This window comes from Eleginops maclovinus, chromosome 16, assembly GCF_036324505.1.
Source record: "Eleginops maclovinus isolate JMC-PN-2008 ecotype Puerto Natales chromosome 16, JC_Emac_rtc_rv5, whole genome shotgun sequence".
NCBI classification, from domain to species: Eukaryota; Metazoa; Chordata; class Actinopteri; order Perciformes; family Eleginopidae; genus Eleginops; species Eleginops maclovinus.
Window position 1 is genome coordinate 7,324,052 of NC_086364.1, and position 23,475 is coordinate 7,347,526.

The 23,475-nt window shown below is 38.7% G+C and overlaps 1 protein-coding gene across 1 annotated transcript; it reads left to right on the top strand.

Annotated features, from left to right (window-relative positions):
• The first annotated feature begins 2,713 nt into the window (after positions 1-2,713).
• shisa9b (shisa family member 9b) lies at positions 2,714-22,601 on the top strand. Its single transcript, XM_063904437.1, has 4 exons — positions 2,714-3,216; positions 5,348-5,458; positions 16,034-16,170; positions 18,732-22,601. Exons 1-4 carry the CDS (start codon positions 2,714-2,716, stop codon positions 19,112-19,114), a joined length of 1,134 nt encoding a protein of 377 aa, XP_063760507.1. The 3' UTR covers positions 19,115-22,601.
• Positions 22,602-23,475: the final 874 nt, after the last annotated feature.

Below are 23,475 nucleotides of genomic sequence, written 5' to 3' on the forward strand. Positions count from 1 at the left end.
CATCCTGAAAGACTTTATCAGGACACCAGGACACAGAATACCAGCAATGACTAAAGCATTGCTCATATTCTATGTATTAATATAGTAAATCTTTACATTTATTGGCGGAAGAAAAGGAGATCATTGGGACTGCTTTTCCACTCTCTGGTGCAAGATGGATAACATATATTTAAAAAAAAAAAAATCAATGTAGGGTTAACCTGTATGGTTTATAATAATACAAAAAAAGTGACTCATCAACACTATCTCAGAGGGTGTTAATGACACTGAGCACCCCCACAGCAAAAATAGCAACAAAACTATAATGTTTGTTTCACTTGGCAGTCCTTTACGATTCCTATATATTTAAGATTTTAGCAAAATATCATCACATGGTCCAAATAAAGCCGTTTTTACTTTAAAGAAACTCTGAAGTTTCATTTTACGGGGGGCTGTGCAAACTATTTATAGTGAACTTTTAAGAAGTACAGACACAAGACAAGCAAAAATTCCCCAGACGATTGTAAATAAAAGTAGCCTCCAATGGACGATTCAACATCAAACGGAAAAAAAGAAAGTAAGATCTCTCAAGTGGCAGATGGTGTGCCTTCTTCCAGTTGATCATAATTTTAGATAAAAAGGTTTCTCTAAAAATAAACAGGCTTTTTTTTTTGCAGATCCGTGCTTGTCAGGCCCCTTCATCATCTGTTACTGTTTGTAAACCATCAGTAATTAATAGCCGAGGGTGCATGGTCGACACGTTGCATGAAATGAGCGCTGGCATGAAGTGCTCTGCATTTGATCACAGTACATTCGAGAACACAATTGTTAGGTTAATCACCCTGTAATCCAGATCATAATGATTACATACAAATATATTTCTAGCAGTAATTATATCCAGGCTGTGTTTTATTTTTTACAACATCTGATTCAAAGCATGTGAGGCTGGTGTAGTGTGTGCATTTATACTAACCAGGCTGAGGACATATTTCAATCAAGGTTTCCCCACACAGGTTTTTGAATGCCATGCAGAGAATAATGAATTGTGATACTGTGTGTGTGTGTGTGTGTGTGTGTGTGTGTGTGTGTGTGTGTGTGTGTACTCAGCATAAACCTTTACTTATGTTCTGGGTATTTGAATAGAAGGGATTCTATAGGAAATGCAAAGATGAATCTTCCACAGATTCTTGTTCAGAGTTTGCTTCGATATCACTTGTGTTACAACTGAGGGAGGGGTGATAATAACAGAAGGGAAGAAGTTTACCGTTTTAATTGCAACTGTTAAACTTTAACATATTCTTATTGTTTTGAACACTAGAAACTATAATGCTTTCATGTGGAAGGTTATATGCTACTAAAGTCCAGTATATAGCAACTCTCTTGCTCGATCAGGCAAGAGATAACAAATAATTAGTTTAAAATGTTTTTGTGCATGTAAATGGTCGGCAAAGGCTAAAATCTGCCTGAAATGCCTGGATAGAAATCCTTGGTTTACTTCTATAACATAGTGACATTACACCTCTATTGGCTAGCACTCCAACACATTATACGTGATAGGCTAAGGGCTGGGACATTCTTAAGCGGTTGACCAATCACAATGGAGCTGGCCAGCTAACCAATCAGAGCAGACTATGGGCTCTGGTTTCAGATGGAGGGTGAAAAGAGGTGCTGCAGCACAGGCAGTACGAGAAAAATAAAGAGCATTTTGAAAATTAAAGCGTGGAGATATGTCAGAGAAGAGGCACAAAGTACAAATATGGAACCTGAAAATGAGCATACTTTGTCTGGAGCTGATGATAGAATGAGTGACCAATCTGCACAACCACTCAAGAAAATTACAAGTGAGCATTTTAGTAATCCTGGAAATAATAATAATAATAATATAATAACTATTAAACATGGATATTGCATAAGTTCTTGAGATATATTTAATCAATGTGAAAAGGCAGGAGAAGACTAAAATCATCAGTAATCTTAAAACCTTTTTATTTATTTAGTGCATTCCATCTGCATAGTTCTGTATGTGAATGCTGTGTATGTGAGTAATGTCTTGATGTACTAAGACTTTGGCTTACTGCCTTAAAACCAGTCATCTGAGATTTTGAGCCACGCTCACAGCTGTCAAATTAACCTAAAATATCAGTAATAGCTTCAATTTAAGTGTTTCTATCGTTAATGTCTGTATGAAATATACATGAATTTAAGAGGGACTAGGTTCGAGAGCTCTGCATTACATTTGAGTTGTAATGGGATTTGGACCATGGATTGTAACTTAAAGGATGATTTTACAACGTAATAATAACTGGCTGTAAGGGTAGTAATTGCCCCCCCCCCCCCTCTCCCCACTTCTCTTCACTTACTCTTCTACTCTTCGGGGTGTCTTCCACTCTCTATTGTGTTTCTCCCACCCTCTCTCTCTTTCTCTCCCTGTTTCTGTGTAGAGAGCAGCAGCCTCATCGGCGTCTGACTCCCTCCAGCAGACAGGTGCATCGCTTTTCCAATTATCAACTACAGCAGACTGTGGTAGGAGCCTGAACTATAGCTTTGCACAATATTTACGAATTTTTGTTTTCCAAGGAGAGAAAAGTAAAAGGGCGCACTGTGCCTTTACGCATGGAAGTTGGAACCAGCCTAAACACATTTACGCATGGCTTTGTTTCGTCTCCTCGGAAGATGCGTTCGGGCTTGTGAGAGCTTCCCAGGGCGTCAAGTGCGGAGTACAAAGTGAGCGACGATGCGGGGCACTGAGCTGCTGCTCGGATACTTTCTGGTGAAAGTTATGGTGTGCAACGCGGAGGGAGAACCGGGTCACACCGTGGACGACTTCATGCTGGTGACCGGCTTTAACGACTCGAAGGAAAGGGAGGTGACGGAGAGTCCGCACACGGAGGACAAGTGCCGCGGCTACTACGACGTGATGGGCCAGTGGGACCCGCCGTTCGTGTGCCAGACCGGCAACTACCTGTACTGCTGCGGCACCTGTGGCTTTAGGTTCTGCTGCGCGTTCAAAAGCTCCCGGCTGGACCAGACCACCTGCAAGAACTACGACACCCCGCCGTGGATGATGACCGGAAGACCCCCGCCAAAAGTGGACGTGGCGCTGGAGTCCGCGAAGGATAAAACCAATCTCATTGTGTATGTCATCTGCGGGGTCGTTGCCATACTAGCACTGATAGGAATTTTCACCAAGCTAGGTTTGGAGAAGTCGCACCGTCCGCACAGAGAAAATATGTCAAGGTAGGTCATCATTTAGTCACTGATTTGATCCAAACATCTAAAAGCTGATCTGTTATTAGGCTATGTGTTGCTGAGCCCTGCAATGTAATAACTGGGTGCATCACACGATCAAAACCAAGTCACAAAGCAACAAGTTGATTTGAAAATAAACCTATTAAAATAAGTTAAGGTGTACTCAACGTGATCCTTTCACATATTCTGTTTACCACAGTTCACTTTTCCATCATTTCTTAAAGTTAAAGACACGTTTACGACACTCAGCCTGATGCACCTGTCTGCCTAATAGAAATTCATAAGCACATTTTTGTCAGTTTGATGGACAAAGGTGTGTTTTGATATGTATTGCATTGCCCATGGTTAAAATTTGCGTGCCCACCCTTTTTTTTTGTCCAAAGCTAATTTGGAAAGTTTGGGTAGTAAAAAGCAGGAAATTATACATTTCAGAGAAATATCTCTATTTATTTTCGAAGTTGTTTGTCAATTAATCAGGTTATTATATTTATATTATTTACAAGTTAAAATAAGCAAGTTAAAGGTCTACTGTAATGTTGCTATACGTTGAATATACTTCTGAAAATCAGAACTTTTTTTTTGCAATTTTGGGGAGGGTAAACGATCCCCAAAATTGCTGATTGCAGACATGCTTGTAAGCATTAAACCCTTAGTTAATACACAGACATGCTCAATATTTCCACAAAAAACACCTTACAAAATGAGGCCTATACTCTGACTACTCAAGGGACTTTGTGCACACAGTGTTATCATTGTCATTCTGTGAGAGAGTATGTTGCATGTAATAGAATCTGAAAGGCTCCCAACGTAATCCACACTGTAAATAACTATCGCAATCTCTATGTGTCTGCATTTCTTGGCCCGTACTTAAATAATTATTGAGTGGAAAATTCAGAGTAATGTATCCTTGTCAATAATAAATAAATAAAGTTATGATAGAAAACACAGATTCGGAAAATAGTTGTTAACTGCTTTTCAGTGGTTTTGGCGGGAGCTGTGTCAAGTCAAAGAAATGAACACTGATGACGCCATGGTGATGTGATGAGGGTCATTTAGGAGGCAGAGAGTGTAAAGACCAGTGTTGGGCAGTTACTTCCAAAATGTAATACAGTAGTATACATGACTTATTACTGTGTTTTTAAAGTAATAAGTTACATTACATTATTACTGTCTCTGAATTGTAATGCGTTACACTACTTTTGCGTTACTTTCACCAAAATAACCTTAAAAGAATTTCTTTAAATGCTAAAATGTAGTTTATTGCAGGTCATTAATTAAAGCTATCTATCTATCTATCTGGCAGTACTGAAAATTAGGAAAAAAGCTAGAAAAATTAAACTCAGGCTCCGTTTAAGTGGGCTAAATAATATTTGACACGAGTAACATTACGTCTCTGTTTGTTATGGATAACATGTTAGTGGAGCCACTGCATGGCCCTGCTGTATATGGACGAGTCTTTATGGCAACGTTAGCTCACCTTGTCATTGGTGTGTTAACGGGGATTTTAGCTACCTAAAAGCCGGCGATTCCAGAGGACAGAGGCTGCATATCTTCAACCCTCCGCCTCGATTCTCTGAACTTCTCGGGGTTCAAGCAGCAGACCCAGAGAAAGTTACCTTCTGGTGCTTTGTCCTGCGCGCACTCCTGTGTTTTTCTTTTCTTTTATCCGAGCCTGCAGCTCTCCATTGTGAGCCTGCAGCTCTCAATCGCAAGTCTGTTTCTGCAGCCCTCTTAACCAATAGTAAACAGGCTTACTGAGTTACTATTCTTCTACCCACACATCATTTCGGGTTAAAATGTGTTGTAACTGCGTTACTGAGAATAACAGGTATTATATTACCCAAATTTCAGAAGTAATGGGTTATATTACTGCGTTACAGCAAAAAGTAATACATTACCGTAACTCCGTTACTTTTGTGACGCGTTACACCCAACACTGGTAACGACAGACACTACTCAGTTGCAATATGGGAAATGTACGTTCCAGTGTTCTTTTGTGACATGTTTGACTCTTACTTCAATTTCACGCATTTCCTTTAAGGACTTGTTAGCGAAAGCCGGAGTGCACTTTGTATTTACGGAAAAATGTAATCTCTGAGATTGTTCTTCATCTTTACAGAGCTCTTGCACATGTTATCCGCCATCCTGCCTCAGAACATACGGACGAAATCGGACTTGGCCAGCACTACGAGAACATACAGACCAGAGTCACACTTAACAGTCTACGTAAGTACTAACATAAGCAGTGCACAGAAGCTGTTAGCTATACACCGACATACTCATTGACAGAGTTGTTTGTTTAAACCAGTGGGGCTCCCTGTGCGTGAACAAAAATAGTTTCTAACTGAGGACAACTAAATAAGGAACAAGTCACTTAAAGAGTCTTCACGCAACAGGGGCTTATTTTTTTTGCGCCATTTGTTCATGAAGGAGTATATTTGTTTCCAAGAGTTTCTGTCCTTTGTTTTATCCTGTAAAAAAGTTGCTTCTTCTGAGCTTTTACAATACGAATAAAGGCATAGCAATCCTATTGTCTGAAAGGGGTTGAGTTGCTTCTTTAGTTATAAGAATAATAAACAAGCTCCATAGTTTAACCTTGACAAAGACATACCTGACCCAGTCTTTTTGTACCTACTATTCTTAATAAAAGTCCTATACATAAAAAAATCACAGGTGAGTATTTACAGTGTTGATGTTAATGCCTTTAGAGTGGAAGCATTAAAAGTGACACTGCTGCATTGATCTTAGTAGTCATTGCTTTTTTTTCTTTTCTGTTTTTGCTGACCATAATTGCCCTACAACAAACAATATGAATACATACTCATATTAACTCTGCAATTTAATTTTAAACAAATATAAACCTTAAATTGTGCCCTTTTTATATGCTTGCAGAACCTGAATTACCTGAAGCTTCATAAGGCTGGTGAAGCAATTAGTCATGACCTCAGCCATCTTTAACATACGAACTACTGTAATTACAACCGACAACCTTAATCTCTTCTTCATAGCCAATACTTATTGTATACAATGACCTCAAACAATCACTTTTTAGTTCATCAACACCAAGCTGTCACACACATTCACCGGCAGAGAAATAGTTCTTATTAATGCTAACCTGCTCACTGCCTTGACAGCTCCAGTCAATAAAGGTTTCCCTGCTTACTTGCCTCGCTCTACGAGCTGGATAATTATGGCAAATGGCATGTCACATTTAAAAAATGTTCTTAGATAGTCAAGCAGCATTTTAATGGTTGTATGCATCATTTAGAAATACTTGCTCTAGCTGAAAAACTGACTTGAACCAAGGATAAACTCTCCTGATAATGATCAGGTCCAAAGCATCATTTAGTTAACAAATTACAGCTGTAACTTCAGAGTATATAAAAACATAAAGTTATTTACTGATTTCCCTTAATCTAGCAGCCTCATTTGATTAAGATGCAAATCAGTTTCAGTGATAGTTCACGTGCTGTGGAAGGCCAGTTAGTGTGTTCTTATTACAACAGAAAATTACAGCAGGTGATTTCACTGATTAGCTTGGGAGGTTTGCTAATCAGAGGAAACACCTGGTGTAATCTGTGGCTCACATGAACACCTTCCTGTTCTTGGCACTTGGCAGATGACTGCCTATCTCCTATTATCTCCTGTGCATAGCCTGGGTTTAGTTGTGCAAATATTTGAGCAGTTTCAGTGTGAACACTGTAATTCCTGCAATTGAAATGATTCCACTAAAATGCATATTTCTTTTACAAATCAACAATGTTTTGATGCAAAAACACAAGCGGCAATTTTCTAAAAATATGTATTTTCTCTCAAACAACAATTCTTGATGAGTAATTCCCAACATTGCAAACATCTTGAGACTTCAACTACAGTGTAGGTATGTTATTAAAAACACCACTGTTAAAGGGGCCCTATTATGTTTTTTGGAGTTTTCCCTTTCCTATAAAGTTTAATATCGTTTTTTGTGCATGTAAATCAGTGGTACTCAACCTTGTCCTAATCAGGAGCCACATTGACGAAAAAATATTTTTGCAAGAGCCACAATCCAAAAACGCTCCTTTCCTCCCTGAAACCATTATGCATTTGAGAATATGGATAATAGTAATATGTTACTAAGGAATGAAAAGCATAATGTACAGTGCAATAACTGATTTATTATTTTCACTGCAACCACAAAACACACATTGCTGATCATCACTGCTCATAACAACAGATAACAGACAGCATGTTTACTGATCATCACAGTCCATATAACAGCAGATTATAGACAGCAGGGGTTGTCAGAAGAGTAATGTTGTGCTTACTTCACACTCAATGTGATTTCTGACACTCCTTCTGCCGCACAAGTGATTTGAAGTCGGGCTCTGTGCTGGAAACGGCGATCCGAAGGGCCTCTGTTGTGTGCTGCAGACTCAATCTGTTTCGGTTGCGACATTTTATTTTTGAGAGCGCAGAGAATGCTGCTTCACACCGGTATGTGGACGGAAACATTGAGATGATGCGTCTTGCCAGTCTGGAGATATTTGGTAGATGCCCCACCAGTTTCCAAAAGTCCACGACATCTATAATCCGAAACTGACGCTGAAGTTCATCTGAGCTCTTTAACTCCACAAACTCCATTTGAAGCTGCACAAGTCCGAGCTGGTCGCTTATTTGCTTCATTTCATTGACCTCAATCAGGAATGGGTTTTTCACAAGTAAAAAAATATTGCTATGGTCCTTGAAGTCTTGGAATCTTGATGTGTAGTTTTGCTTGAGCTCAGTTAGCACGTCACAGAATTGTGATTGACAGGGCAGGAGAGCGTCTGCATGCATCGCCATCACTTTCTGCACGGTGGGGAAGAAACGGTAATCAGAACCACGGACACTTCGTTCAAGTACATCCAGTTTGTCAGAGAATACTCTGACAGCTGTGTAGAGCTCATACATGGTCTTGTTTCTTCCCTGCATCTTGAGATTAAGTTCGTTCAAGTGCTGCGTAATGTCACACAGGAACGCAACAGACAGCACCCACTCTTCATCATCCAAAAAGGAAAATCGGGAAGTCTCCCCTTCGCCGACAATGAAGGATTTCAGGGGTTCAAGCAGGTCCATGAAATGTGCAAGCATACGTCCTTTAGACAGCCATCTGATCTCGGTGTGTAACACCAAATCTCCATAGTGAGTGTTAAACTCCTCACACAGCAGTTTAAAATTTAGGTGGTTTCTTGCACGGGCCCTGATATAATTAACCACTTCGATTACATTTGCCATCACTTCATTCAGACATTTGAACTTAGCAAACAAGGCTTGTTGATGCACAATACAATGGTATGAGAAAATACCCTCAGCAGCAACCCCGCCGTTTTTCAGCGTTTCTTTCAGCAAAGCCACGGCTCCGTTCCTCTTACCAAGCATCGCTGGTGCGCCATCTGTTGTGAATGCTGTGATTTTTTCTGGTCCAATGTTAAACTTTTCTAATGTTTCCAGCACAGCGTTTTTTATTTCAATGCCCGTTGTTCCATTTTCCAGTGAAACCATGTCAAGCAGTTCTTCTGTAATGTCAAACTTACTGTTGATGGCTCGGATAAAGATGAGTAATTGTGGCGTGTCATTGATATCCAAGCTTTCGTCCATTGCAAGGCTGACAAACTCAGCGGATGACAGTTTGTCCTTAAGAGTATGTGCAATGTTCTCTGAAATGTTTGATGCCCTCCTAGCTACAGTAGAATCCGACAGTTGAATTTTTTTTGCCTCTCGTTCCAGGTCTTTTTTCTCAGGAAACAACGTTGAACAAGCCAGCAGTATGCAATCCTTCACCATTTCTCCATCAGTATATGGCTTCATCTGTTTCATCAGTTCATGTGTGATTTTGTAGGATGCCTCTGTCGCTCTTTCACTCGTATTAGTGTGGAATAAGTTTTTTTGAGCAGTTCGGTTCTGTTTGAGTCTCGCCAGCTTTTCCGCCCTCAGCTCTCCACCTTTCGGAAAGTCGGTACTGAACTTCGGGTGTTTTGTGTCGTGATGGCGCTGCAAATTGGACCTTTTAAATTGTGAAATGACGTTGTCACAAAGCAGGCAGATGCATTTTCCCGAACCGGTGGAGACGAAGAAAAACTCGAGTTCCCAGTCCTCTTTAAATGTTCGATATTCCTCTTCATATTTTCTTTTCCTATATTCCTTTGCCATTTTTGCGTAGTGCTGTATGCTAGTTTTCCCAGTGTGACGGAGCATTTATCTCGCGCACCTGCAATCAGAGCGGGAAACCTGAAATCATTTGTGATTGGTCTTTCAGAGGGAGGGGGGAGGGGCGGCTTAATACACGTGACATGTGAGTGATAATGAAATGTTGATGAATTCTGCTGACAATGTTTTTGTTTTTCGTTTTTTAAAGATTTTTTGAGATTTTTATTTTTTTTAAGTGGGACTTAAAAGAGCCGCAACTAGTCTTAAAGGAGCCGCATGCGGCTCGCGAGCCGCGGGTTGAGTATCGCTGATGTAAATGGTCTGCAAAAGGTATAATCACAAAGTTCACTTTATAGGGAGTTTGTCTCCCGTCCCCCGGCCTGAAACGGCTCCATTGTACTCCTTTGTTACTCCTTTGACATAGTGACGTCTCTATGTAACAATCAAGCTTCTATGGCTTGCGCTGTAACACATTGAAAGTGATAGGTAAAGGGGCGGGACAACTCTAAGGGGTGGACCAATGACAACAGAGCTTGACAGCAAACCGATCAGAGCAGACTGGGCTCTGGTTTCGGACAGAGGGTGAAAAGAGGTGCTGCAGCACAGGCAGTATGAGAAACATTTAAGTACATTAAGACCTTTAGGCCAAAGTAGAGGCACAAAATACAAATATGATCCTGAAAATGAGCATCATTGGGTCCCTTTAATTGGACTAAATGTGCTGTTTAGCTTAAACATAAATGTGATATTCTGCTGCCAAAAGGCCCCTGTGCTTTACACCGTTGTATTTACATTTTACCATCCTATCGTGTATACTATAAATATATCTGAAGTGAGAAATTATACTTCAAACTTTACCAATGGCAGAAATCCAACAGCATTCTATTTTTAGAGCTAGATGTCTGTGATGATCTTATTTCTTACTCCCTATGATCAGCGGAATGGAGTGGCAGCATGATCATAATAATTAATCATTCCAAAATCAGATCATAGCAGAATAATTATCAGTTCATTAAAAACCAGCCAACACATTAGGCCAGATTTTCCAGAGAGATCTTTCTTTAGTATACTTTGTACAGTATTGTATTTTCAACTACTATTGCATTAGATAACTTATAGCATGAGTCAATAAAACATGCTGGACTTTAACAGCAAGTCCCTGTAAATGAAAGAAAGAAATATCAATGATTTGAGATAACACAATATCATTGTACTGTAAATAATGTGAAGTCACTAAACCAAAATGTCAATGCCGTAGTGAAAATGGAAGTACTTTAAAATAATGTGCATCTGTCTCACCTCACCTGCCTCTTCCTTGTGGAAGAATAACTTTACATATGAAAATTGTTATAAATTTGCTTTCACCTCAAGTCGTCTATAGATTTATATAATATAATGCATACATATGTATATATACATATATATATATATATATATAAACAGGTATATATAAATACACACTTAATGAATTAACTATAGGCACGATAACAACATCACAGTGTCATGTAAACATTAGTTTTTGATAAGGAAGCCCAATTAAGACACATGATTTGCCACCATAGGTCCTGCTGTTAGAGATGGGTCCGAGCACCAGGGCCTGGAGTCGTGTATTTGGACACTAAGGTGTATGAATGGGGTATCAAAATAGGAGAAGCTACACGCCAGAACATTACTTAATTTTATCTTTCATTCCAGTGCTTTATTTCAGAATATATGAAACGTAAAATGATGTAGCTCTCCCTTTGTGTTGTGACCTTGGACCGTGTGCTGGCTGCTGTATCTGACATGGATGTATGGGAGGGATTCTGTGTAATAGAGTTGGCGACAGCACAGGGATGATTGTTGTACACTTGAGAGCAATCCTCACAGGGTTACAAGGGGTGAGGTGATAATTTTGCAACATGGACCCGTCCTTTACTTTCCCCTCCAGCTGTGCTTTCTACTGGCAGGTGTGTCTTTGACCCAGTGTAGTTGCTGTATAATACGAATAGTGGGTCGAAGCAGTGATTGAAACGCTCTAAAGGGAGCCTGCTCCTCATCTATTGCCTGTCAAAGATAACAAAAATCTGTTAGACTGGGCTATGAGCTCTCATTCTCCTCAAGACACCAGTTATACAGATTATGTGTGCTGGGCTTCTTTGGCCACCATTACTATTGTGTCCATGTCCTTCTGGCCATGTGCGCACATGGGGCAGTTGTCAAGTGTGGCCTCTTTTTACTCCAGGCAGTCAGCCAAAGAGAACAAAGTCTCCACTCACTGCCAACACCCCGCCGGTGCATAACAGTCCACTTCCTCACTGCCAGATAGAAATGTATTTCTGCAGCATTACCTCTGACAGCATCTGAGAATTTGCTTCCAAATGTAGCAGTCCACTGATGGTTCTATTTTCCACCTGCCTTGCACTCAACTGTCTACTGAAGCCTTACAACTTTAAGGAGATCATTACAATACAGAGAGCTGGAGGAAATTTGGATAGAGACACATGGTTTGTTTCACTCAGAAAAAAATATGAAATGAGAAAATGACCTTACAGATTATTAGCCTTATCTTATCATCTGTATCGGATTGTAACAGGGTACTGGAATTAATACAAAAGCATCGTAAAACCAACTTTAATGCCATTTATAAACAATAATAAAAATCAGTAACGCTACCACGGGCCAGAACATTTGTTGATGGTCTTTACAATTAACAATGAGACCCTGGTTAAACCTGTTCATTTCGCAAAAACAAACTTCAAATGAATAATGAAGGCTGTAGAATTGTTTCACATTAATGCCATCACCCCATAACAAAGTTTTCGTTTTACAGATGTACTATCCACAAATGACAAATGGATTACCTACTAAGTATTAATGCTACTTTATGTCTGAATTTCATTTTAGAAAACAATATACCCAAAGGTTTAAATACAACTTATATGAACTGATTATTATCAATGATACAGTACATGCACTGTCTTACAAAAGCAGTTTTTGAGTTTCTTGAGTTTGACAGAAATGGAAAGATATCGACCCAAAGTCTTGGAGTCGAAGATAATAGAATAATTTCCTCACCTACTTGAAAGTAGGCTGCCTGTAAATAAGAGCGCCCTTCTCCTTGTACCATTTATTTTGGGGCATTCAGTTCCCAAAATACCCTATTAAATTTTTTATGAGTTCCAGGGTGATGTCTCTGTCTTGAGTGTTAACTCGCTGATTCCCCCGAAACAACCATGGAGTCTTTAACCTTACAAGTCTCCAGCAGTGGCCTACTTTCTTCCAGCAGCTGACAAAAAAAAGCTGTGACTTTGACAACAGTACAAGCACAACAGACACTCCGCCAACAGACAGTCTGATAAAGATTAAAGAGACAAACAAGAACAAACATCAGCAGCCCGGTTTAAATAAGAGTTTGGCATGAAAATAGAAAAGTCGCATCTGATATTCACAAAAACAATGTCCTCATTTAATAACTGTATTGAAATCTATTCCCTTTTTGGACGATGTATGTAGAAGGAAATGTTATATAACAGAGATATAAATGCAAAACAGTTTGCCAGAAGCATGTACATCATCACTGGGGGCATATTTCTTTAAAGAGACCCTATTATGCTTTTTGAGATTTTCCTTTTCCTGTAGTGTGTTGTATAGGTTTCACGACAGATGGAGTTTCTTTCCCACACACTTCCCCTCCTGCCTAAAACGCCTCCATTGGGCTCATTTGTTTACTTCTGTAACTTAGTGATGTAACTATTTAACAGTCGCGCCTATATTGGCTAGCGATTCAACACATTGCACATGACAGGCTGAGGGGCGGGACATCTCTAAGCAGAGCAGACTGGACTCTGGTTTCAGACAGAGGATGAAAAGAGGTGCTGCAGCACAGGCAGTATGAGAAAAATAAAGACCTTTTTAGACATTAAAGCATGGAGACATGTCAGAGGAGAGGAACAAAATATAAATATTAACCTGAAAATTAGCATTATAGGGCCCCTTTAAAGGCATACCCTGACCTTGGCTGGAGTATTAGATTATCAAAATGATCAAGTGACAAATCAAAAAGCTCCAACCTACTCCAGAACAATGCATAAAGGTAGAATTTCCCTGATTCATTGAGCTTATTTAAATAGTTATATTTTACTTGGTACTTACTGCTGTCACAAAAATATTTTCCAAAAGTTTGGATCGATAAAGTCCATTCATCCAAAGATTAAAAAAACTATATATATGTTTGTGTGTGATTATAGTGCATCATCCTGGTTCAGTAAATTACAAGTGAAGTACATTCAGTGGATTCTGTGGGAGCAGATCTAATTTGAAAGGCAAGATTAAACAAGATTGCACTGAATGACAGCCTGTGTGCATGGCCCACTTATGGTGAATTGTATGAAACTGAAACAGGTCAACAAGCCCAGAAAGGAACCTGGCAAACTAATGCAGAGATGTCCTTTTAGACTTTTTTTGAGATTTGTGAAAAGCATACTGAAAAGAAGATGTAGTGAGGGTGTATTAAGATAAATCCATGCATTTGTATGTGCTGCACTCTTATTTCTTTAATAAGGCTTTAAATACACTGGATGATACAGGATCATTTTACAAAGACAGTCTTAACTTAAGAAGAACACAGTGATACCTGAAATGACCTTGGAATGGGATATTATTCATTACACCCCCTGCTTGTTGAGGTGTGGCTGTCCTCTGCATCATTTCATGAGACAGCATCGATCATTTGAGACTTTCCAAATTAATTAGAACAGTATGAAAGTTTCTTGCTGACCAGTGGGGAATAAGAGCCTAATTAACCTATTTTCTGGAATGATGATCTGTTTTTTTATCAGACACTTTCTAGACCAAAGACTCTCCACAATTTAAAGTTTGTAAACTTAAACCATTAACAACAGCAGTGATGAGTTGATCTTCTTATACGTACTCAAATTATTGGTGCCTGACTCACAGTAGACTAATACTGGCAACTCCTGAGTCAGGTTGCAGTTATAGTGGACAACTTAGGCTAGTTTTTAGGCTCAAACCTGCATTTTGGGTTTCTACTAGTGCTTGTGACACCTGTCTCTTCAAAGCTAGGCTGGGTAAGATTGGACAAGCCAACAATAGTCAACTTGTAAAGAGGCCCTATTTTTTGGAGTTTTCCCTTTCCTGTAGTACGTTATATAGGTTTTTGTGTGTACTGTAGGTCTGCAAAGGCTAAAATCCCAAAGTTCTTGCAGGAGGGAGTTTCTCTCTAACACACTGAGCATGAGAGAATGAGCATAATAAGGCCCTTTTCAAATAATCCAAATGAAAAACCCAGCCAAATGTTGCCAATTATTTTCCAATGAATGTAGATAGCAGCATTAGTTCCAAAAGTTGCTCAATTTAACGAGGACAGCGCTAAGTTGGCAACAATGACAGCCCATCTCTTCGAAAGACACTCCCCCAAATGTATCATAATGAAGTTGAGGAGGGCCATTGTTGGTAGTCACACTTGTGTCATAGAGTTTGATATATTGATTGCTTTCAGGATTTAAAATATATAAAAAAACAAAGCAATTACAACAAATAACAACGGGGGGGGGGGGGGGTTTCTAATGAGCCTGCAGCTGACATAGAATGGTGAGCCAAATCTGAATGGTTTGTAGAATCACATATTTGAAATGTTTCATGTCTGCCTTAACATTTAATAAATGAAATGATCAAAGCTAAATGCACAAAGTATTAGTCCATAAATATTTCCATATTTTTACAAAGATTTATAAATAGAAGCCACAGCACAGTCTTCAAACGGTCGCCTGCGAATTGGTGCGTTCCACTCACGTCCTCCAGAGAAGACACTCTGAACATCTGTTTGCTGTGTCATGCCAGTAGGCAGGGGGCCAGTCTCTTTGCTGTGCACCCCTTAATTTACCAGATGTCTACTGTAGGATTAGTACAGTTTCACAAAGAGCAGTCTTGACTCTCCAGCTGGGTCCCCAGAAAAGACTTCTTAAGGGAAAGACACACTACACTACCAAGAGAGAGAAACAATTATTCTACAATCACATGCATCCATCTGAGCTGATTTACATCCTGGGACAATGCAACAGTCAACAGCCAGTTTAATATCATTAATTATAATGTATTTTAAACAGATCTTGCATTAGGTAATGTTATGTACACGTTTGAATATACAGTATAACATCAGGAGACATGTACAGTATATATGCTTTGATGTCCTATTTGGACTAATGGAACATGTGCCATCAATCAGAGTGGTGGTTCAATGCATAATTGGTGTGTATTTTGTATCTGGTTATGTCTGTTTATTTACCCCTTTAATTGTTAGTCTGTTGCCACCTAAATGTTGTTGCATCAAATAGTTTATTTTAAATTAATTTGACTTACTATCATTTTGATTATATTTTATGTAGATTACCATTTTTCTTTCTAGATTTATTACAATGAAATGACTAAAATACAAACACTTAAAAGTACAGTACTGTGTAGATTTTCTTTTCCCCATCATGATTTTAATGTGGCACTTTTGTAAGCGTTATTAAGGGAATAAAAGAAAGGAAACAAGTGAAGAATTACCGCAAAAACACATTTCCCATATGTAAAAAAAGCTAAATGAACCATGAACTTTTGCTTTTACAACTTGTGTTTCCCCTCCTTTAGATAGAAACCAGATGAATAACGCGGCTCACGCAGCGACATTGATAACGCAGCTTTACCCGGCCGTGGGTCCCATCACCAGCCCGTACGACCCGCAGCAGCCCGTACAGGATCTCAACACGTACGCCACGCTCAAGGCTGTGGGTAAGAAGTTGTTTTCCATGAGCCATAATGTTAACAAGCAGGTTGCCAGTCATCATTTGATCTGATTAGGTAGCACATTAGATCCTTCATGAATAAAACTAGCATAATTAACCAGGGTCATCCTGCATCATGTCAAGGTTTAATTGAGAGAACTGGAATCTACATAATCTGTTATCTAAGAATGAAAGAAAGATGCTATTATTTTGTTCTTATAGCTGTAGGTATTACTGAGCTTCAATGCCATCTTCCTCTCTTTTTAGTTAAGCTTTTTCAAGATGTAAGAACATGTGGCTATGGTCGTGTTTCAGTCTTTTAAACAGCACACTAGTTGATTTGAATCTCCATCAAATCTCTGGCTGACAGAAATCCTTCTCAGTCAATCCATAGTCCATCAATGCCAACAGATGGGAACTGAATGTGTATTTATAGAAGCAAGTTGCTGGTTCTTCTCATGTGCTAATTTCGGAAAGACTGCAGCCGCTGCCCAGACACACAGCTTTGGAATTAGGAAATAATAGCAAGTACCAAAATAGAATCACTCAACAACAAGATGCTCGATCGGTTTTCCAAAAGTATGTTTGTAGTGTCAAAGTATTTGAAAACAAAGATGTATGCCAATGGTACCCATAAAACAGAATAAGGAAGCACATTTTGTCTACATTAAGAGGTATATATTTAGATGCTAAGAACAGCAACCAGGTTATGTTTACATTGTATATTTTATAGGGGAGTGGAGCAGACATACTTCCAATATTTAGAGGTCACTTTGTATTACTAAATCTTGTTTTAAGCAGTTGATATCAACCGTATAGATTTTGGCTGCAAGAATAATCCCAATGACATTTACAACATATAGTCCTACATTTGACCTTTGGCAATCAGTCACATTTGTGTTTGAGTAAAAATAAATAGCAGGGACTTGCGTGAAGATATTTTTTGATTATGTGTGATGCTATTTAGCTAATTGAAACTGCAATCTTTTCATAGATGCATCAATTAACTATGTATGACAGACACGCTTGTGGTAGGGAAGTTTCAGCGTGCTTGTAGTAGGTCCAATCATATATAAACACTCACCGCTGCTAATCCACTGATAGCGCCGTCAAACAAACTGATCATTAGGGAAAATAAAAATAGAGCAAATCTTAGCTAATGAGACTGGGGACAGGAGAAAATCAGGAGCAATCAAAACACAAATGAGTTGAGTGGTGATGAGATGCAACTATACTGTACACCGTGAGTCTCTGGGGTCCTATATGTGTTTTTCTATCAGCCCTCATTTGGGTTTTAAAGAAGTAGCTGCTGTACAGAATGTGCTGCTCCTCACTACATCTCTTTCCTCTACCATGATGTGAAACCCAGACGAAGAGATCAAATTAAAAGTGACATTGCATTGTAAAAAATGTCTGAAATGTTTGAAAAACTAATGCTTGAGCTTGGTGTGCTCATGCTCAATTAGTGCTCAAGTGAATACAGTGTTCATACATTATCTGCACCAAATTTGAGACATGAAACCACACAGCAGTGGTTTTTATGAGCAAAGGCAGCTGATTATCAGAAGACTAATTCCAAAAGACAAAGTGAAGAGATCGACTGACAAACAACAGCCTTTTTTTTTCCAGTGGTGTACTCAAATAATGTCATACACTCAAATATAAACAAGTATTGTTTAGTATGATTATTTGCTGAGCTTGCAATCTTTTAATTGGAAAAAATTACATTTTACTGAGAGGTCAGTGTCAATAAACATCATTCTACACGAGATTATTGTGTAGTAAGGGCATCCGTTCTACAAGGGATGGGTGCAGCATGTCATATCATTAAGTGGAGACCTGTTAATTAGTATGCTTTAATAGTATAGTGCTTGGCAGGCTTTATATGACCTGGCTTTCGCCTTTCAGGATGCCCTAACTTATTATAGGAGGTTGATAAGGCTCTGCCTAAAATGAATACCTGCAGGAAATCACAGGGCAACAAAAAACTAATGTAATCTATATGTTAACTGTTGATAATCTCTTCAGAAGATACTCAAAGAAATCATCAATTAAGGCAAAGGCAAACTCCTTGTTGTAAAAACGAAAATACAAAGTTATCTATAACTTCTATAAAGGAAACTTAAGATGATTTGTTATTAGGGGGCACGGCATCACACACGGCAGAGGGTTCAGAGATCATGGAATATCTATTTGGAAAACACAACAACCAATGATCAGTATTTATTCTGCTTGATTCATTCAAGTGCAGCTGTTGTTACAGGTTAACAAGGGTTATGCATATATTAGTGTATAAACTGTGGATTATTTAAGTCTGTATTCAAACTAAATTGTATACATTGCACTTTCCACCAAACTGCAGAATTGGGATGAGTGTGTTGAGAATGTGAGTTTGTTGTTGCGATGCTCGATGATGTGAGCTTTGTTCTCTCTGTTTCCAAGCAACACATTTAAACTTTAGGTCGATTTAATAATCTGCATGTCTATTCTGCCACTCAAGATTTAATGCAAAGGCTAATGAAGGGGAAATGATGAAGAACTACGATGTTGTTTATCTGTGTTTGTAAGCAGAGAAAGCGAATGACAGCTTCTACGGCAACCGGCGGCAAGTGATGGAGATGACAACCAAGGGCAGCCTTCCCATGGAAGCTGTGGATATGGAGCCAGAGCCGAGCAATCCTTACAGCCCACCCAGACAGATGTCTTCAAAGCAGAACGGACACAAGTACAAAAGCCCCCGGAGCCACAGCTCACAGTGGCTGGCCTACGGCTCCAGCACTGCCGCCAGCCCGGGGCTGCTGACGTCCTGGGAGAGCGGGGACATGCTGGGACTGCGACAGAGCTACGGATCAAAGAAACTCTGCATCATAGAGAAGGAGCTGCACACAACTCGCTACATGCCTCCGCAGCCATACTTTGTCACCAACAGCAAGACAGAAGTGACTGTATAAGGGGGTGTGTAAGCACCGGGCTGAACCTCAGTCTGTATTTAGGAAAGGCAGAAGCTGCGGACTGTGGGTGGGGTTGTTAGAGAGCAGCAAGGCCTGGAGTATGTGTGGTGGTGCATGTGATGGGCAGAATTAAAGACGCCACCTCAAATGTGAAGTGTACTGTCACAGGACTTGGTCCCAATCACTGTTCCTCATTAGGCTCAGTGTTGAAAGTGTAGTTGTTGATTCTCATATAATCCAACTGTTTAAAATAACACAAAAGGTACTCATAAGATATGCCACACATGCAGTACAGCCAGTATATACCAAGACATATTATATCATTTCTATTAAATCAACATTGTCGGAATGACAAAACCTTAATTATTTATCTAATTGAGGTTAAAAGGCCTTTGGTTAATTGGGTATTGATGAAAATCTTCACTGGACAATTTATAGATAGTGTATGGCGCTGATTCCCTGCTCGGGGTTGGGTCAAGGTGATGCATTTGAAGCAATTTTGCCCAAAAAATTCTTTCTACTTTGTCAATGTATTTATTTTTGGGAAACAAACGATATTGTGTTCAGTACACACAAGTTAATTAGAAAGAACAGTTACAGGGGAACTTTAACAACACAACTTGTGTTAAATTGATTATCAGCATGAATTCCGATATGACTGTTAAGACTAATGTCGCCTTGCTAAAAACAGACCTTGATCTGATTTAGGTCACATATGCACCCAAGAGATATTCGGATATGGGCCACACTTTGACAACAGTTTAAGTGTAGAGAGCCTATGCTAAATAATCCAAACCATTATTTGTTTTATATGGTATGTGAAGCATAACTGAGTTGGTGAGTCATGAGTATATAGTAACTTACCTGAGTTCATTTAAGAAAAGCAGGATTCTCTCATTTAGGTTTCTTTCTTAAATGTGTTGTGCAACATCCATTTGGAAAAGATTCATAAGCTAACTTTCAGTAACATTCAGTATTTCAAAACAAAAAGTGTAACTGTTGACCCAAACGATCCCTAAAAAGGTCTATTTTAATTTTGTGAATGTGATGTCACTTCAAAGTTGTAGATGTCTCGTTTTTAAGGAAATCTTCCAAATGCAAACCAAGTCCGTGCCAATGGACATCCCACTGATACGTACATTTCCATGATTGATAGAAGAAGTAGCATCAGTATTGAACCAGGTTCGTTTTGGTGTAATAGTGCCTCTCATCAGTACCAGCATGTGTGTGGTTACGCTAGGATATATTTGTTGAAGCCCCAGTATTAGAACTGAGATTAGTCTTAGTGATCTGTTACCATTTTAAGTGTGAAGTTTATCAGCTTTAATTTAAAACGTTTATAATTTATTTCCATGTAAAACATTTATTGAATGTATCCAAACTGGCTTGTTTGAAGTGGTAAAATAGCAGTGGACATTTCCAGTGTTGGAGGTGCACAGTTCAGGAATTTGTCAGGATGAGTGTAAAATTGTTGTGAAGCAAAGTACATTTTTTATTTGTCTCTTACTAGTCAAACTTATATGGCACTTGGAGATTCAATGTCAATGGTGTTATCCCATTATCAGAGTTCGGAAGGTTTTTCTACTTTGGAGTGCTAATAAGCTTAAATAAGTGTTTTGTTTTGGACTTTCTGAGTTTTGTTCAAACTTAAGAGGGTTTTTATGGGATTTTGTTTAAGTAACAACAACAAATCTGTAAATCATCAGGGGTAGAGCCAATTAGCCATTAGCAGCCGGTCATTTTTTAATATATATAAAAAATGCATTTTCATTGTTTTCAGACCTGCCATGAATGTGGTTTGAACTTTCATGACAATCAGTCGTGTAGTAATTTCCAAAAATGTTAACCCTAACCCTAACCCTATCCTCCCTGAGGGGGCTACAGTATATTAAATAGCTCTACTAAAGATATAGCACCAATAATTGGAAAAAAGAAAATGTTTGAAGCACTTGGCAACGTTTTTTTTAATTAATTAAGGTCCCTGGTGCAATTGATCATTTATTTCATGGATTTCACAGCCAAGCAGTATAAAAAGATGCTCGCCTGCTTGCAAGTCTTACTCATACGATTGACTATTTCAAGCAGCCAAGAACTGCATGCATAGCTGATACACAAGTGGGAAGTGGGAGCTCTTTGTACAGTATACAGCAAAAAGGTATTTCTGTATCATCACGTCCAAATCATAGCGGTTCATATTCTCACAGACTTCCAACAGAACTGTATGCACTATTTTTCAAAATATGTAGTGCACTGAACTGTTTTCACATTTTTATTAAACTCAGTGTCTTACAGTTAAATCAAATCTGTTTATCTTACTATTCAAAGTCAAGTATTAATTCAACTGAGATTTGTATTATACAAACAATGTTGTATAGCGACTAACATTGAATGATTTTGATTTGTGAATGCATTTTTTTTTCCTTCAAAGAAATCACTGTTATTAAGCTATATCATATTTACACAAGAAGTCTGTAATACTGCCAGTTAAAGACATAATGTGTATAACACCTGTGCGCTTTGCAACAAACAGAAGAGAGAAGGAATGTTATATTTTGGTACATTTGAAAAGGAAGCACCTATCACGAGACTGATACAGTTAACTATTTTGGGCATCAATTCTTTGTGTCACTTTTAGCTCATTATCCAAATATGAATCAGATTAACCAATTGTTCTAATAAATGTTGTTGTGCGTCTTTATGTACAATCCAACGTTACTTAGGTTCAAATTACCTGTTCAATATATTCACAACCTTTGTATGTGACATTGCACATCCTTCATAAAAGTGTTGGGAAATTACTGAGCATTGAAATGTTTTTGCAGTAAAATAATAACTATACTACTATATAACTATGTCCTGCAAAAACCTTGAATCTCCTGACTGTGTTGAATCATAGGAAAGAACAGTGACACCTGTGAAAAAGTCATATTTTACAAAGAGTATCAGGGCAGTTTTCAGAAGTCCAAGGTTCATGAAACATTTTTTTTATGTGGAAACCATGACTGCCTTTAAGGGCGATACAAGGTTTCTGTAAGATACACACCAAGGTTGTCAACCTATTTTCATGTATAATATATAACCATCCAATCGTAGCATATCTTGTGCTAAGAAATCCTTGGCGATGAGCAACCGTAGCTATACAGACGTGAAGCTACTATTGCTTTAGCATTTTGTAAGTAATTTGTTAAACTGACTTTCTTTTAAACTAAAATGAAAACAAATATTTGACTGATGTAGAGTCTAGTAGGCCAACCTAAAAAAGAAAAGAAGAAGCATGTATTTGCAAAAACTACTGCGGAGGTAAGTCGTCTGTAGAATTTTCGTGCTTCATAAAACTATTTTTTCCCTGCTAAATAAATTCAGATTCCGACCGGCTCTATTGGCTGACCCTCAACACCACACCAGTTGGTATCATCAAAACATGCAAGAGCCAAAAAAACTTGCTCTGTTTTATAATCTACACTTTATAGGACTTTCTGTTTCAGTGTGCTCCAGCTGTTAACGTGAAGTGTCATTATACTGTCTTCATTAAAACTCGTTTTAATAACACTGTGTCATCTCCAGATTTGATTGAAGCCCTGCCTTTATTTGCCCTCAGAGTTATAATTAACTAACTTAAGCAAATTGAGTCATTTAGAGAAGTTATCTTGGACCTGATATTCAGTATTACTAAAAACTACAGATTAAAGAAACAGGTCACTCTCAGGTCTAAGACAAATATTCTTATGCCGCATTTATTGAGATGTTGTTTATTTGAATACGATGGATCTATCCATACATCATAGTGTTTAAAGAATAAACGAGTGCTTTGGGGCTGAAATTAAGTTCAAGGCTCTGGTAAAGAATAAACCACAACATTTCACAAAATAAAACATGTTGTAGTGTTAACATATAACAATAGCAGGGACATCCTGATATTCACAAACACAAAGTGAAGGCCGTGAGCTACACACACATTGATTTCATCATTGTAGCCTTTCTACAGAAGTACCCACTGAGACGTTTTACAAAGTCGCTGCCACTCGTGTGAAACGTTCAATAAGTGCTAGTCTGTCAAGGCCTGAACACAGGTGCTGAATCAATTCAGCCGAATGCTAATGCCTCGTGGAGGTACTTAGACTTTAGGGGGGTTTATCTTTTGCGGATAAGTTTCTGCAAAGGCTAAAATGCCAAAGTTCTCTCCAGAGGGAGTTTCTCTCCCACACACTCCGCCCCCCCTGCCTGAAACCGCCTTCATTGGACTCCTTTGTTTATTTCTTTAACACATCACTATGTAAAACTTGCGCTTCTATTGTTTAGACCTCCAAACACACTGTACGTGATTTGCTAAGGGTCACGACATTTCGGAAACATCTTCAAGA

Excerpts from the sequence above, each read along its gene's own strand:
- shisa9b (XM_063904437.1), top strand. The coding sequence starts at position 2,714 with ATGCGGGGCACTGAGCTGCTGCTCGGATACTTTCTGGTGAAAGTTATG. Across the intron at positions 5,459-16,033 it reads ACACTTAACAGTCTACGTAA|AAACCAGATGAATAACGCGG; the intron begins GTACTAACATAA and ends TCCTTTAGATAG. Across the intron at positions 16,171-18,731 it reads CGCCACGCTCAAGGCTGTGG|CAGAGAAAGCGAATGACAGC; the intron begins GTAAGAAGTTGT and ends TGTGTTTGTAAG.